The sequence below is a fragment of the Chiloscyllium punctatum genome, chromosome 7 (assembly GCF_047496795.1).
Source record: "Chiloscyllium punctatum isolate Juve2018m chromosome 7, sChiPun1.3, whole genome shotgun sequence".
Taxonomy (NCBI): Eukaryota; Metazoa; Chordata; class Chondrichthyes; order Orectolobiformes; family Hemiscylliidae; genus Chiloscyllium; species Chiloscyllium punctatum.
In genome coordinates, this window is record NC_092745.1 from 47,760,956 (window position 1) to 47,777,776 (window position 16,821).

The window sequence follows — 16,821 nt, forward strand, 5'->3', positions numbered from 1 at the left end:
CCTGAGGCATGGTACATCGGTGAGACCGAGCAGACACTACAGCAACGGATGAGTGGACACCACACAACAATCAACAGACAGAAATATTCCCTCCCAGTCAGAGAATGCTTCAGTGGTCTGAGACATTTGACCTTGGACCATTGGGTGACCATCTACCAAGGTGGGTGGCACAGTGGCACAGTGGTTAGCACTGCTGCCTCACAGCACCAGGGACCCAGGTTCAAGTCCCTCCTCAGGCAACTGTCTGTGTGAAGTTTGCACGCTCTCCCAGTGTCTGCGTGAGTATCTTCCGGGTGCTGTGGTTTCCTCCCACAGTCCAAAAATGTGCGGGTTTGGTGAATTTGCCATGCTAAAGTGCCCGTAGTGTTAGGTGAAGGGGTAAATGTAGGAAGTTGGGCCTGGGTGGGTTGCTCTTCAAAGGGTCAGTGTAGACTTGTTGGGCCAAAGGGCCTGTTTCCACACTGTAAGTAATCTTATCTAATCAAATAAAGGTGGACTTCAGGACAGGCAACAATGCAAAGTGACCAAACAAAGGCTGATAGCCAAGTTCAGTACCAATGGGGATGGTCTCAACTGGGACCTTGGGTTCATGTCACACTATAGATGACCCCACTGCACCACACACACACACACACACGAGCAGACAGTCTCTCATACACAAGCTCTCTCTTATAAGCTCACACAGACTCCCACACACTCATGAGCACACTTTCACAGACATATACCCCTTTACACTCACACACACACACACACACACACACACACACACACACACACACACACACATACCCACCCACATAAATTTGTGGGGTGAATTTGTACTTGCAGAATTACATTTTATCTTGCTCAAAAACTGCTTAAACCCATGTAAGATTCTGTAAATCCCTTTTTTAGATTAGGGTCAGTCTGAACATTGAGACACAGACAGCCTCACACAGGACACCTCACACCTTCAATGCATTTTCTGGGCCAACATGGCACTTATTGTTAAAGTTCACTTGAGAATGTAACTTTAAGAAGTTAAAAATCACACAACACCAGGTTATAGTCCAACAGGTTTAATTGGAAGCACACTTAGCTTTCGGAGCGGAGCGTCGCTCCGAAAGCTAGTGCTTCCAATTAAACCTGTTGGACTATAACCTGGTGTTGTGTGATTTTTAACTTTGTACACCCCAGTCCAACACCGGCATCTCCAAATCATAACTTTAAGAAAGTTTTGAATTAACATAAGAAAGAACTGAAACCAACATACCCATTCTAAAAGATGAGTGACTTAACAAACAATCCAGATCTTTTTCAATATACAATTTCAGTTACATCACTCTGTAACCTCTTGCTATAAAAGCTGTGCCCTACAATCTTATACTCCAGAGCCAACTGATGAAGGGGCGGCACTCTGAAAGCTAGTGCTTCCAAATAAACCTGTTGGACTATAACCTAATGTTGTGTGATTTCTAACTTTGTCCACCCCAGTCCAACACCAACACCTCCCAATCACCTTTATCTATCAGTCAGTTTGACACTACAGTGTCAAATCGCATCAGGCGATAAACTAAGCTGCCTCAGACTCACTACTATGACTCAGGTCCTACCTGCACTGAGAGAGATCTGGCCAGGCATGAGTCACTGAGCTGAGTCTGTCTATCTTTCCTGCACACCAAGTTCAGGTCCTGTTTCTGTGAAGGTTGTTCCAAGGTTATGCTGCCAAAGTTTTCAAAACACTCAATTTCCAGAAAGTTCAATTCCTGTCCAGGAACCTTGTAACTCTAAAATAATCCATTCAAGGACTGTACAGACAACTTACATCTGTTTCAATCTTCTCCTTTCTGCCTTGGTGGCCATGAAGGCCACCAGATTCCTGCTTAAATGAGCAGTGCCTTGCACAAGAGGCCATTGTTCCTATAAGATTGGCTACTTTCTCCCGTCATCGTTGTAGACAGCTGGCTATTAATTCCTTCGCTGTGTCAGATTGGTCAAGGTACACCAATGCAGTTGCAATAGACATCATTGGTGTGCTCTGCCTTGTGAAGGCAAATGCTAGTCTTAAATACATGCTCCATGACAAACAAAATTTTAAAGTTGGATTGTGTGGAGCTAGAATGCATTTATGGACCCTAAAAAGGGAGAGTAATACTACACTTCTGTCTATGTTTCAAATTTTGTTGGTAGACAGTGTGGGATGTGATCGATTCTCATGGTGATCATGGGGAGAGGGTGGGGCAAAGCAAACAGACCTAGTCTATTGTAGGGTCTTGAATTGTAACTTGAGGATCTCAACTCGATGGAGAAAGTGTACTCACTCGTGACAAAGTCTATGAAATCTGTTCAAGCACATCCCGGAATCTCCCCAGTCATTGAACTATCTTGGGGAGGATCTCACCTAAGTGGCATGATCTTTGCCCTTTGACATGGGTGGAATGGAATCATTCCCACTGTTCTGGGGTCTCATCACAAGTGGGCACTGGAGGCAGTGAGTGCCAGGGGTTACTGTTCAAAAGGCTTGCTCCGGTCCAACATGACTACATTTCAGTTATTTCCGAAAATATATGGTCCGCTAACGCTGACCCCTTAACCCTACACACTCTCCAACAAAGCCAGCTCATGCTACTCATTCTCCCTGAGCACCCCAATGGTCCTTCATACCCTCCATGCTAAGCTTTGCCCTGTCAAAACCCTTGACCCATATACAATACCAAATCAATGTCAAACTTTGCCAGCTCTCATGGCACCATGGTAGCTCCATGCTAATGGAACAGCCATTCATTCTAATCCTTTGCTAACAAACAGAATTGTGAACAAAAACCCAGAAAGACAATTTCGATTTTAACAACATATTTGAACTGGCAACCTCACTGCAAACTTAAACTGAGATAAAGACGGGTGTGGATAACAGCCAAGCAGTAAAACTGGAGTATGGAATAATGGGAACAAACTGCTAATAGAACAGCTGGAAACCGATTTATTCTACTCTCACAGGCAGCCTATCTTTTTATTGTCGTTTCTTAAAGCAATAGTGATTTAATTTGAGTTTTATTGTATTTCTCAATTCTGAACTTTCAGACCAAAGTCATCAGATAGTGCAAATTTGATATTTATTTTGACCCAACGTTGTGAACAAGAGGACAAGGCAAAGCTCAAACTGAGTGTGGTGACTCACCTGTAATTCCTCTTGCAGGGAAATACAATCATCCATTTAGGAAGGAAGAGCTTTCAGAAAAGGCTTTCGATTGGATAAGCTCTTGACAAACCAAGTGAAATGACAAATGCAGATACATGGCTGTGTGTTACAAATCATTCAGGAAGTCCAAGTTGCTGTGACAGCCTGTACGCTCGATGAGGAGGTGCCAGTGTTGGACTGGGGTGGACAAAGTTAAAAATTACACAACACCAGGTTACAGCCAAACTGGTTTATTTGGAAGCACTAACTTTCGGAGCCCTGCTCTTTCATCAGGTAGCTGTCTCTTGTAAGTGTGTACTCTTGTGTATGCTGTAATCTGTCTTTCTGGATAGTGATGGCAGAAGCTCCAACTTGCTTACAATCACACATCTAACAAGAAATTACTCCCAGTTTTACTGCCTGGCACTAGTACATGGAGAAAGTGAGGACTGCAGATGCTGGAGATCAGAGCTGAAAAATGTATTGCTGGAAAAGCGCAGCAGGTCAGGCAGCATCCAAGGAGCAGGAGAATCGACATTTCAGGCATAAGCCCTTCTTCAGGAAGGGCTAGTACATGGTGTAAGGATCTGCAGGTTGACACTCAGCCTATTTGCCACCAATTATTTGGCCATCAATTCTCGGGGAACCCGAACTGAGAGCTTCTGTTTCAGAAGTTGACTTGCCACCCAGTGTATCACAAGAACTCCCAAATGGCCAGACAGGAACCAAAACAGAGTCAGAAAAAGGGATGTAAACTACCTTGGATGGTGATTAATGATTTGATGAGACAAGGGGCCTGGCAATGTCGAACTAACAAATGCAGCAGCTTTGCAGGAGACTTCAGGAAGAGGAGCAGAGTCCGTCCAATGATAAGGAGCTCAATAAGCTTAAACAAGAACTGAGGAACATGGATATTAATTGAACAATGTTTCAGGTCCAGTGAGTCTTCTGCAGGACTTCAGTTCTGAAGGGTCACTTGACCTGCAACATTAATTCTGTTTTCTTTCTACATTTGCTGCCTGACTTGCTGAGTTTTCTTTCCTTTAGCAATTTCAATTTCTGTTTCTAATTTCCAGCATTTGCACTCCTTTCTTTTTCTATTAAATGAAAAATGTTGTCTCTGACCCCACCTTGTGCTTTATTTTTCCATGCTAAAACAATGTTCTGATGTATAACTTTAGTGTGTAAATAAGGTTACTGGGGCAAGCATTCAATAAAATTATTAAGAAAATAATAAATAGGAGTGTATAGAGAGTGAAGGATGCAATTCATATTTAAAAAGATGTTGGCAGGGAGAGAGGACAGAACCTTAGGCAACCCAAGTTATTAGAAAAAGGATCAAATTGAACTCAACATTGTACAGCTAAAGTAATTTGAAAGGAAATTACATAGTCATGGCCACAGATTTGATGGGAGATACAATGATGGTAACGTGTGTCGAAGTGTATGTTGTAAAACTTATCATAGACCTTAGGCAAAAAGGAATGATCCACATAAGCATTAAATGGCAGAGCTTTTGTTACAAAAGGATAATCAAATCAAAGCTATGTCATAAACAAAACTGATGATCACAGATTAGACCATTTGGGAGTAAAGCATTTATAATTTGAACGTGATAACTGAGGTGTTAAAAGAGTTTGATACTAACTAACACAGATTAGTTTATTGTCATCTGATAACAAAGACAGACTATAATTTCATAGATAGAGGGACCATTTTGAAGAGAAATAGATTGACTCATTGCGAAACCAACAGATTAAGTTATTTTATTGCACAACAGGGCTCATCGATTATTCTGTGACAGCAATGTAGACACATTTCTTTGCAAGTGGCATTGCTTGTAAGTACAAGAAAAGTTTATTCAAGGCTTATTTGTTATTAGAATGTTGGCCTGGAGATGGGTTGGTCACAAGTGCGGTCATCAATCAGTGTTTGTCTTCATTACTCTCCCGAAACTGACAGTATCTTCTGGGGTCTGAAGATGTACAACTGAACGCATTAATTCTAAAGTTGTCAGCAGTGATTCTCTGCATTTCAGAGATGCACTGTTGAGGCATCACCAGAATGCAGAGTAGGAACTACTGAACTGAGGAGAACTTTCACTGTTATGATATGAGCTAAGTTTTCCAAGAAACTGTGTAGTCCCATCACCATGGCCAAAACCATATGAAGCCCATATGAGCAAACAGCAGGATTTCCCTGATGGCAACTACTGGGTCTGCCACCCTCCCTGTCTGTCAGAGCTGCTCGCTCAATAATAAAAAGAAACATTATATAGAATGTAGCTTGACTTGCTGAGCTGGAAGGTTCATTTTCAGATGTTTTGTCACCATACTAGGTAACATCTTCAGTGAGCCTCCAATGAAGCATTGCTGCGGATTCCTGCTTTCTATTTATATGTTTGGGTTTCTTTGGGTTGGTGATGCCATTTCCTGTGAAGCAGGAAAGCAGGAATCATCAGCAATGCTTCATCTGGAGGCTCACTGAGGATGTTACCTGTATGGTGATGAAACGTCTGGGGGAAAATGAACCGTCCAACTCAGCAAGCAAAAACTTACATCCAGAACCTCAACCTGAGCTACACATTTTCTCAAAACTCGCAAACATTATATTTGCTGAATGTGAAATGTCTCTGTTACACAAAATTGTACAATTTTCTTTTCAAAAGATTAATACATTTTAGCTTCAGTCACAATCAAATATACACTGATCCATTTCACCACCTTTCAAAGTGAAATAATTCTGTGTTTTACACTTCCTGGTTGACAATCTGGTAATATGATTGGTTGTTGCACTGCTTGATGACATCACTAGTGCCAGATGCCCAGGGATTCCCTTGACTTGGTGCCAAATCTAAACTACGGTCAGCAAAGGGGAAATCTGTGCCCCAAAAATCATTAGGCCCTTGAAGGTTAAATTTGGGTGGCATGGTGGCATAGTGGTTAGCACTGCTGCCTCACAGCGCCAGAGACCCGGGTTCAATTCCCGCCTCAGACTGTGTGGAGTTTGCACGTTCTCCCAGTGTCTGTGTGGGTTTGCTCTGGTTTCCTCCCACATTCCAAAAATGTGCCGGTCAGGTGAATTGGCCATGCCAAGTTGCCCGTAATGTTAGGTGAAGGGGTAAATGTAGGGGTGGGATGCGCTTCAGCGGGTCAGTGTGGATTTGTTGGGCCGAAGGGCCTGTTTCCACACTGTAAGTAATCTAATCTTTGACAAAGTTCATGATGAGCAACTCATGGCTGCTGACTGTGAAATTAAACCCAACAGGTGTGTACTTAGCAGTGATATGAACATCTTTCACTGACAGAGAAAATGAGCTCACACAGGGAATGATTTAAAATCTTGCCTATTCAGAATCTTCTGAAACATAGGTAGGCTCATTTTACAAAGGGAAGCATGAGGTATCATTGGTTTGTTTAATTGTTACATGCTAGATATTTGCATTTGCAAGAGAGCCTGCAGCGGTTAACAAGCACGCTAGGTATTAATACATAAAGAATTTGTTTACCTGAAAATTCTGTCTGATGGCTGTTCTCCCATCACCAGATCAAAACCACGCTGAAACATTGTGTATGGCCAGGGACTATGTAAGAATAAAAATTAAAAGCCAGTTATTCCTCAATTTATTTCAAATGAAAAAAAAACACTTTGCCATAATGAGCTTTATTTAAATAGCAGAAAGCACGGCAGCAAAAACAAATTCTCAAATCCCCAGGATACCAAAGCACAGCGTTGTTATCACTCTATTTACATTTGGTATCTGGAGTGTGTGTGTGGGGGGGGGGGGGGCACGCAAATTCTTCAAAATAGATTATAGTCATTTGATGTCATTTTTAAGATAATCGTATTTAAATAAACTGATGTATTTGCAGTAGCTTCATAGATTTATCTTAGAGAACAGCAATAAAACACCATGTTGTAGTTAGTGATATCCATATACAGTATATCCAATGCAATGATCCAAACAACATACATGCAAATTCCACTTAATATTCTTTTTCCTTACCAACCTTTCTGCAGTGTCCATTTCCTGTATTTTAACCCTGTTAGATTGGGGGTAAAAAAAGCAGTGTTCACAGTTTACAACTAATTAATTCACTACTAATTCCCAGTCAGCATTGGCATCACAAATGTCATTGACTAATGAAGATGGATTCTCGTAAAAACAAGCTCAGACAGAAAAGTAGCTAAGTCACTGCAAAACTATGGATTTGATTTTGAGGGTTCTTTTGTAGATGATAAAAAAAACCTCATAGCAAAGCTATGTGAAGAACAGACTTTGAATATCTATTTTCCATTTTACAGAGTTTTGGTAAGTCCATTCAAAACTGGACAAGTGGTAATCTCGAGATTGCCCGAGGATGATGTCAACATTCATGTTTTGTATGAGCCAATATCTGCTTGCCTCATTATGCTCCAGTGCATTCTTCCAGGACTTAGAGTCAAGGAGGTCTACAGTACAGAGAAAGCCCTTTGGTCCATTAGACCTGCACCAGTAATTGATTTACTAATCAGATTTGATAATTCATTATTGTACTGTACATTTGGACCTTTGGACCATGAAAGGTCTGATCTTTCTGATGAAATATTAACCCACTCCATCAGCTTATCCTAGTGGTTCAGATGAACTTCAAAAATTTGGTGACGCAATAGCAAGAGACTCATGGTAAACATTCTTCATTGAACCATGTCTAAAGCTGCCTTGCAATGTCGTCAACAAGCAAACAGAGATTGAGACAGTAAGGGAGCTCAACAGGAAGCAAACAAAGATCACTCAGCATATTGCTTGTAAGTCTTGTCGTGCATACAGTACAAAAGCTATGACAATTCTTGTATGTCATGATAAAGTAATTAATGACGTGAATTATCTCAAAGTAATTCTGACAGCTGTTACAAAGGCATTATACAAATGCAAAGTACTGTTGCTGCTGAAGATCTGAAATTAAAATAGAAAGTGTTCACTTGGGATTAAATGATTTCTGTTACAAAATAAACCAAAAAGATTATTTAGAAAAAAACAAGAAACATGTGAAGTTAACCAACAGATATTAAAACACAAACAGCAAGTACAGTATAGACATACCTAATCTAAGACAAACCGGAAAATAAAACCATACAAAGCTCTTCCACAGCCACTTTGAATCCATTATCTCTGTGTGAACTGCTACCCAACCAGGAGTCCTTCCATAGCAAACTGATCTGGTCAGAATACTTATTTTCAATTCTGCATCTTCAAGTGAGAGGGGAAATGGTTTAGAGCTGACTAATTCTTGACATTTAGGGTTTACACATATGAGTATGTAAACACAAAGGTATTGCATGATTTTAAATGCTGTCTTTGGCACCAAAAAGCACTAACTCCGGAAAACTATAATCTAACAAATGTATCGAGTGCATTTCACCAATAATACTTAAGACCTGGCTTGAAATGACATATAAAAAGGCAGCTCCAAGAGCATCCAACCAATAGCTTCTGATGCCAAGTACCTGGTTCAAGGTACAAATAGAGTATTGTTACACACCAATTCAATGCATTTTGACAATTTTGCAGCCATTTGAATGCTATAGATAACAATCAGCACACAGCTTACACTGGTGGGAACCAGTCAACCAGTGCACTGGATATATAGCGGTGGAACCAGCCTTCATGTGTAAAACCAGAGGATGATGACCCGCAAGCAATTTGACCACAGTGTCCAACAGCAAAACATGGTTATGTTTCTATGTCATAGACACACAGATTACCTGGAAGGTTAACCGGGTGAGGTTCAGGAGCAAGCTTCTTGGTAAATTAAGCTGTAAAACTTTAGCCTGTAGTGGTAAGACTGGGGAGAAAGCGTTGCTCAAAGTAAATTATGCAACAACTAATTGGTCACCTGCCATTCAACAGCCGTCACCCTGAAGGACATTTTCATGGGAAGTAAACATTATCATCAAGGCCAGTATGGCCAGTATTGTTCTTGGAAAGGTGGTGGTGAGCTGGCTTCTTGAACTTCTGCAAATGGGAGTTTAAGGCATTTGGCATCATGACAGTACAAGAAAAACAGTACACCTGCAAGTCAGGGTGGTGTGTGATTTGAAGGGGACCTCACAGACGGTGGTGTTCTCATCTACCTGTTGCCCTCAGTGTTAGAATTCAGAGGTTTGATGAGTTGCTGTAGCGCATCTTGCTGCTAGTCCTCACTGCTGCCACTGTGTTGGAGGAGAAATATTTAAGGTGATGGATGGGGCACCGATTAAGTAGGTTGCACATTCAGCTAAAGGTTTGTGGCCAAGATAAATCAAAGTGTGGATTTAATAATAGTTGATTGATCCTTATCATTATCTGTTTAATATTAATAGAGTTAAAGACGATATCAAGGTAAAGTCGCCACAGTCCCAAAAGACCATAGAGCTGCTCTGTTTTCAGTCCACAGGTGATAGGTTAACTTTAGGGTCACCACCCCTGAGGTGAGGGGAGAGATTGAGAAGATGGGACTTTCATGGTGAGCTCAGCTGGTGTGGGAATTGAGTGAGCGATCTATGAAATAACAATCAACATAAATAAAAGTACTTTTTATTCATTTAACTCAAGAAGCACTCTAATTGTCTCAATTATAATTCAACCCAAACCATTCATGCAAACAAAATCACTGCGCATGCAGTAGAAATGCCTCTTCCTGTCCTTCAGGAAATTCTTTTGATAGTTTGCTTTTTGGGCACTTCCACTGCATGACAGATCCGTCATATTTGGAAAAGCTAGAATGGTCGGTGATGCGCGGGAGAGCAATTCCTGGAGCATCCCAGCCAAGGCGTTAACTTGAGTTTTCAATTTCTTTCAACTTTTTCTTTAAAACAAGCTCTTTGGATATTTTTCACCTGAACCTTTTAACAATTCTATTTAAAGCCTTTGAGCATTCATATTTGAAGGTCTTTCAAGCGGGGATTGTTCTGGTCATGAGCAATGCTCTAGTATTGGGTTCATTAGTATTCTGTCAGATGCACAATGCAGTCTTAAGAAGTAACAAAAAGAAAGATAAAGACAATTAAGCCTCAACCACCCCCCTCACCCCCCCCCCCCACCCGTAGAATTGTCTGTAGAATAGTTAAGAGTCTAAACCACCTGAATGGGATCAGAACAATCCCTGCACATTTCTTCAAACCCACAATCTCTCAGTATTTCAGTTAGTTTTCAGATTAAGTGTTTTCCTGTGCAAAATGATGTGACACAGCTTTCTGCTTTTTCTTCACAGCAGAATATTCTCTCCAGCTGCAGTGAAAGCAAATAAAGAATTGGCTATGCGAATGGAAAATCTGCCAGTACCTGCAGTGGTAAAGTGGTGTCCACCTGCAAGGGGCACGCAACAGCAAGAAATGGTACAATGAACCAAGAAATTAAGTACAAAATAAATATAGTATATTAAGCATATTATTCTGGTCTAATTGGTTTAACTAGGAATGGAAACTTCTCGGAATTCTTTGTTAAAAGGTGTGGAAAATTGTCTTCCCCAGCTGACTGTACAGTTTATCACATTGAGCAACCACAAGGGATAAATTCTGAGAAATCTTTAATCATGCTTTTACCATCAAGCCATTTGCAGGTAACATAAATAAATTACAAAGGAAGGATGGTCCATATCAAATATATTGCAGAGACTCCATTCTAAGGATTCTTTAAATGAGCAATGAGATGCTGATTGGGTACTTTATAAAATAAAAAAAAGGGTCCAACAGAGAGACTGGGAGGTAGTGACAATCGAAGTCTAGGGACATTATTTAAAATGAATAGCTTAAAGTAACTAAATTCTTAAAGATGGAGAAGATTTTGTTTCAGATCAGTCATCTGGAACAGAGGCCCTTTGCTTACAGCTCCTGTACCACGTTGGAACTTCAACACCTTCCATATGTCTTGGGGGGAAACTATCCGTTTAGATTGTGTCTCTAGTTATTTGATCACCTGGTCATGGTTTCCCAATTGGTGAAACAGCGAAGAGTAAGTGAGGCTGAGTGTCTCCTGGATCGTACGTTACGACAGCTGGTCACTGTGCAGGAGAAGGGAGGTATGGAGAGTAGATGGGTCATCATTCAGAAATAGCAGGAAGTCCAGGAAACCTTGGGGTAGGTGCTAATCTCATCAGAATGATCAAGTCTTCAGGGTATACAGTAAAGACCTTTGGAACAACGGGCAGGGGAATGCACAGCACAGAACAGCACAGCGCAGCAGAGCACTATTCTCAGAGATGCCCTAGTTACATAAATTGGCAAGTCTTTCAGTGGTTATCATCGTGTTTCACACACAGGATGAAGGGCACCACAGAGAGCATGCACAATATTCTGCATCTGGAAATGAGTGAGTCAGAAGTTATCATACAAGTCACTGCCAACAACTTAGAGAGGGCAAGTCTCACAGTCAGGCTCCAAGGATATCGAGAGAAAGCTAAAAAAAAAATCACACCATGAAGTAATAATTTCTGGGTTACCCCAGCACCATTAGCTATCAAGCTTAGAAAAGATGAATTTGGAACATCTCAGCGTCTCAAGATTCTGGGTTCACAACACACTCCAGGGCTTGAGTACTGGAATCAAGGCTGATACTGCTGTGCAGTTGTGAAGCGGATGCTTACACAAAAAAAAATCTTACTCTCTGTCATTAACACATTGCTGTTTGTGGAAGTGTGTTGGGTTCATACTGGCTATTGCATTTCTAATTTCCAACAGTGACAACACTTCAAAATGTATCTCACACTTTCATAAATATTTTCATTAACACAAACGACAATAAATCACTATTCATTGTAAAGTGTAAAGGGAAGTATAAATACAAATCTTTATCTTTACGGGAAGGTCAAAGCCTGGCTTGAGATCAGGTGCAAAGGCAGTACTTCAGATTCTTGGGATGTTGAGACTAATTTTTATGAAAGTTGTGACGTCTCAACATTTATGATTCATAGACACAAAGGAAAGGTAGGGAGAGGTGGTGGCAGTACAAATTAAGGAGGACATTGTATCTATGTAATAGCGGATGTTCTTCAATTCATTTGAGCAATAAAAAAGGGAATAATTATTGTACTAAGAGTACTTGAGTGACCGCCAAATATTGAGACAGAGTCAAGAGGAGCAAATCTGCAGGAAAGTTGCAGAGATGTGCAAGAACTATACAGTGATGATGTTGGGGATCTTCAATTTACCAAAAAATGAATAGGATAATGTTCAGGAGGTTTGGGGGGGGAGAAAGAGGAGAAGTAATTCCTGGAATAGATGGAATAGATGAGGAGAAATTTCTTTACCAGTAATTTCTCAGTCCAACTAAGAGAGAGAAATTGCTGGATCCAGTGAAAAATTGCCAAGTGGAGCTAGCGTTTCTGGGACAGTGATTATCACCTCATTAGATTCCGAATACCCACAGGGAAAAGCAATCGGAAGAGGGCTAAGTCAATGGGATGAATGATTATGTAGCCAGGATGAAATGGAAGCAAAGACTGATCGCAAAAACCTGAGGATGATCTAGAAGAAAGAGGCACTTGAGCTACTGACTAGGCATATCCCAATAGTAGGGAAAGGGAGGGAACTGAACCAGAGCTTTCTGAATAAAGAGGAGAGAGAATATTATGAAGCAAAAAAAGTTACATGATGTCAGGTGAATTCAAATGAGAACCAGGCTTAATACAAACAAGTTGTAACATGAAACAACAAGCAGAACTCACAGAGCACCTGCTCTGATTTCTGTCTAGCTTTCCCAATAGCTAGTTAGTATTGGACATTTGGTAAGATTGCAACCCAAAAGATGTTTAACAATAAGTAAAGACGGTCAATTGAGAACACACTGTTCCCTGGAACCCTTAGCAAAGGGGGCAACCATAGCAATATAATCTCGATGTCAACTGATTGTATCACACATCCTGGCACAGATCCCATTATTCAGTTGCTTATAAGACTCTGCCCATGGAGTTTGTTTGTAGAATTCTAGATAATGACTATCCGTCTGTCAAAAACAAGCATTTTTGCCACAAAGGAATTCATTAAGGAGTGAAAAATACAAATATAATGCAAAGTGTTATGATGTTGAAGGCGTGTACTGTATCTTTAGGAGAGTGAGCACTGTTCTGCACTGACATCTTACAAGAACAGTCTCAGAGTGTACTGAAAAATTGAAAATATATAACATTTGCCTGTGAAATAGATACCTGAGCTGGTTGTTGTTTTGACAACAACTCAAATTTAAAAATCAGTTTAAATTATACCCCAGGATACTAAAACCCAATCGAGTTTGAATTTATTGTTTTGCCAACATGGAACCAATAAGATGATCCGATGCTGGGGATATAAAAAGGCAGGCATTTTGAAAATCAGCCAGAGCAACTGCCATCAAGAGCCAAGAAATTAGGAAACTCTCTATCAAAGGAACCTTTACAAATGAAACATCTTCACAGTAAAAAGAAAGAAGACAACCCAGGGAGATCTTCAACTGGAAGAAGAAAGACACCAAAGATGACAGCCAATGTGTGGTTTTGAAATTAAGTTGATATAATTTTAATAAGTTTTATTGGAACAGTATATTGTTATAGAGCTGGAGGAGGGCAATAAGCAGATAAGAGGAAGGGGGACTTAGAGATGTGAATAGTTGTTGTTTAATTTTCACTTTTAGAATTAAAGAATGAATTGATGTTATTTTCTTTAAACAGTGGCATTTGGGGAGTTCTCTGTCATTCATATTTTAACAGATTACAAGGTGAGGTGAGTTTTTCTGGATATTTAGTTTAAGTAACAGAGGGGTTCACCACCATGTCATAACAAAAGTAAAAGTAGGACAAAGTGAAGTTTGTAGGATCAGTTTAAATGTATTTGAAATGAGGCACATGAGGGCTGAGCTCTTGGAATCAGAGTTAGTCAGTCCCATACACACTATAACTAGGTCTGAGGGATAGTTGGCCATTACATCAATCATTGTGAAAATCAAACAAACAAATCAATAAAGTTTAATATGAAAATAAATTGGCTAAAATCACTCAATTTGGGTCCACCTTGCATTATGCTTTATTGGAAGTGTCATAAATGAGTTAAAATTTCACCCATTGTGTCAATCGCAAATAAAAAATGATGACTTTTCAACATTTATATTGAAGGCAGAAACTCAGAAGGTCTAACAGTATTTGCACAGAGAGAAACAGTAAAACAGAATTGAATTCTGAAGAGGAGTCAGATTGGACTAGAAATGTTAACTCGGCTTCTCTCTCCACAGATACTGCCAAACCTGTGGAGTTTCTCCAGCAATTTCTGTTTTTTATTTCTGATTTCCAGCCTCTGCAGGTATTTTGTTTTTATCTATACAGGAGGTATACGCAACATATTTCTACATCATTTTTAATGTAGCAATATATTCCAGGAGTGCTATCAACCAATATTTTGACACCGAACCACACAATTTATTAGTGCAGGTGACCAAAAGCTTGGTCAGGAGTTAGCTTTTCAGGAGGGTCTTAAAAATCAAAGCAGGAAGAGATGCAGAGAGATTTATGGAGGAATTTGCAGAGTTTCATGTCATAGTGGCTAGAATTTTCAAAAGGTGAAATGGTGGAGAGGGCGCAGTCAGGGGAACACAGGAATCTTGGAGTGCTGAGGAGATTTTAGAGTTAGGAAAGGCAAAGCCATGGGACAATGTGAAAATAAGAATGAGGCTTTTACAAAAAAACTGAGGTTTGATAATCATAAATTAGCAGACAGTAGCAAGCACAGGGCAACGGCTGAATTAAATTTAGTGAAAATTTAGACATGGACAGCAGAGTTGTATACAACCTCAGGTTTATGGAGAGCAGAACATAGAAAGCCAGCCAGAAGTGTTTTGGGTCCTTATTTTGTTGGTTCTGGTTAGAATTTTAATTGTTTATACTCAGAATGAAGACAGAGTTACCAAAATCTTTTAATCCGAGACACATGCTTCAAGAGGGAGAAAATATGAATGAAAATATGAATGAAAAATATTGTTTGTAAAGAAAACCAAATTGAATAGTTTAGATGATCATTTTGCTCCTGATGAAGGAGCAGCACTCCAAAAGCTAGTGCTTCCAATTAAACCTGTTTGACTATGATCTGGTGTTAGGTGATATTTAACTTTGCACACCCCAGTCCAACACCGGCATCTCCAAATTTTGTTTACTTCAGCTCCCTTTATGCCATTTTTACAAAGGCAGTGACAAAAATATGATTCAAGCATGCCTGTGTGTGACTTTCACAAATGACAATTCCAAGTTTGATAGGGTTAGGGTTAGCAAATTCAACTTTACATGTTTTACGTTCTCACCCTGCGCCCTCTTTCATGATACGCTGATAAAAATTAACTCAGTTTTGGTTTTCCACCTTTCTTGTTTTCTCTCCTGAGCTTTTGTTAAGATACAAGAAAGAGTGATTAATTAACTATTAACAATCTTAATTAGCTACAGCAGTTACCTCATTTACTGTCCCAAATATTATGTGCTTCAGTTCATTTGATAATACATCATGATCACCCCTCACTTTTCTCCTGTGATTTCTCTCTTCCAGTTGTTCTGATTCATCCACTCTCTTATAAATAAGCACAATGTCACACAGAGAAGCCAAAGAAGTTCTCAAAGTTGACAAACAACTCCAAGTTTTGAGTTCACATTCAGTCTCCTCTTCAATGCAGGCAAATGGCTTTCCAGTAAACAATGTTGGGGACCAATTCACAAGTTCCTGCTGGTGGCTATTGGGACATTTCCCAGACAAACCTTTTGCTGGGAATTGAACAGGGTTGTGCAGATGAGGTGTATGAGCCAACATCTCCCTAACCTTATGTTACCCAAATGTGTAGCCTTCTCAGTTTCTGCTTACACAACTCCAAATCAAAATTAGGAGGGGTCATGCTTATGCAGGGGAGACATAGCGGGCTGTCTTTTGATCATCTCTCTCTCGAGACAGGCCATGACGAACAGTAATGTCCAATTGGGAAGTAAGCTCATCATGTTCCTCATAACAAAGATATCCCCAAGGTTGGGAACATCACCCACAATAGAGGCAGCCACACAATTCAAACAGTTGGCTGATTGACAGTCACTGCAGCAGGCCATCGGGGATTGTACCAGTGAGAGAACATTCCACTCCATCTTGAGGGGACCTATATGATTTCCAGTAATTTCTGCAGAGATATTTCAATATGGAGGTGTTCTCTCTTTCTTGCAACCCTATCATTGACACCTTCTGCCACCTCAGAGAGACAGGCTGCTGTCTTTAAATCCTGGTAAAACCGTCAGTGTGGACCCATCTCCACCTGAATTGGCTCAGGTTCTGCATTTGATCGTATCACCAGGACCTATGGTGTGCTGGAAATAGTTTAGAACATAGAACATTACAGCACAGTACATGCCCTTCGGTCCTCGATGTTGCGCCGCCATGTCATATTAATCTGAAGCCCATCCCACCTACACTATTCCATGTACGTCCATATGCCTGTCCAATGATGACTTAAATGCACTTAAACTTGGCGAATCTACTACCGATGCAGGCAAAGCATTCCATACCCTTACTACTCTCTGAGTTTGACCTAGAATCATACCATAACTTAAAAGCTGTGGATGAAGTTTCATATGGATAAACTGGACAGTGTAATTCAAATAATCCCGAGCACTTAAGTTTCTCAATAATCAACCTGGTTTCTAATAATGAATATAGAG

At 40.3% G+C, this 16,821-nt stretch overlaps 1 protein-coding gene across 1 annotated transcript in view; it reads right to left on the bottom strand.

Annotated features, from left to right (window-relative positions):
* astn1 (astrotactin 1) overlaps positions 1-16,821 on the bottom strand; it is a 2,276,897-nt gene that overhangs the window by 1,137,223 nt on the left and 1,122,853 nt on the right. Inside the window, exon 9 of the mRNA XM_072573509.1 lies at positions 6,666-6,740. Within this exon, the coding sequence (XP_072429610.1) occupies positions 6,666-6,740 (75 nt within the window). The remainder of the gene's footprint in view (positions 1-6,665; positions 6,741-16,821) is intronic.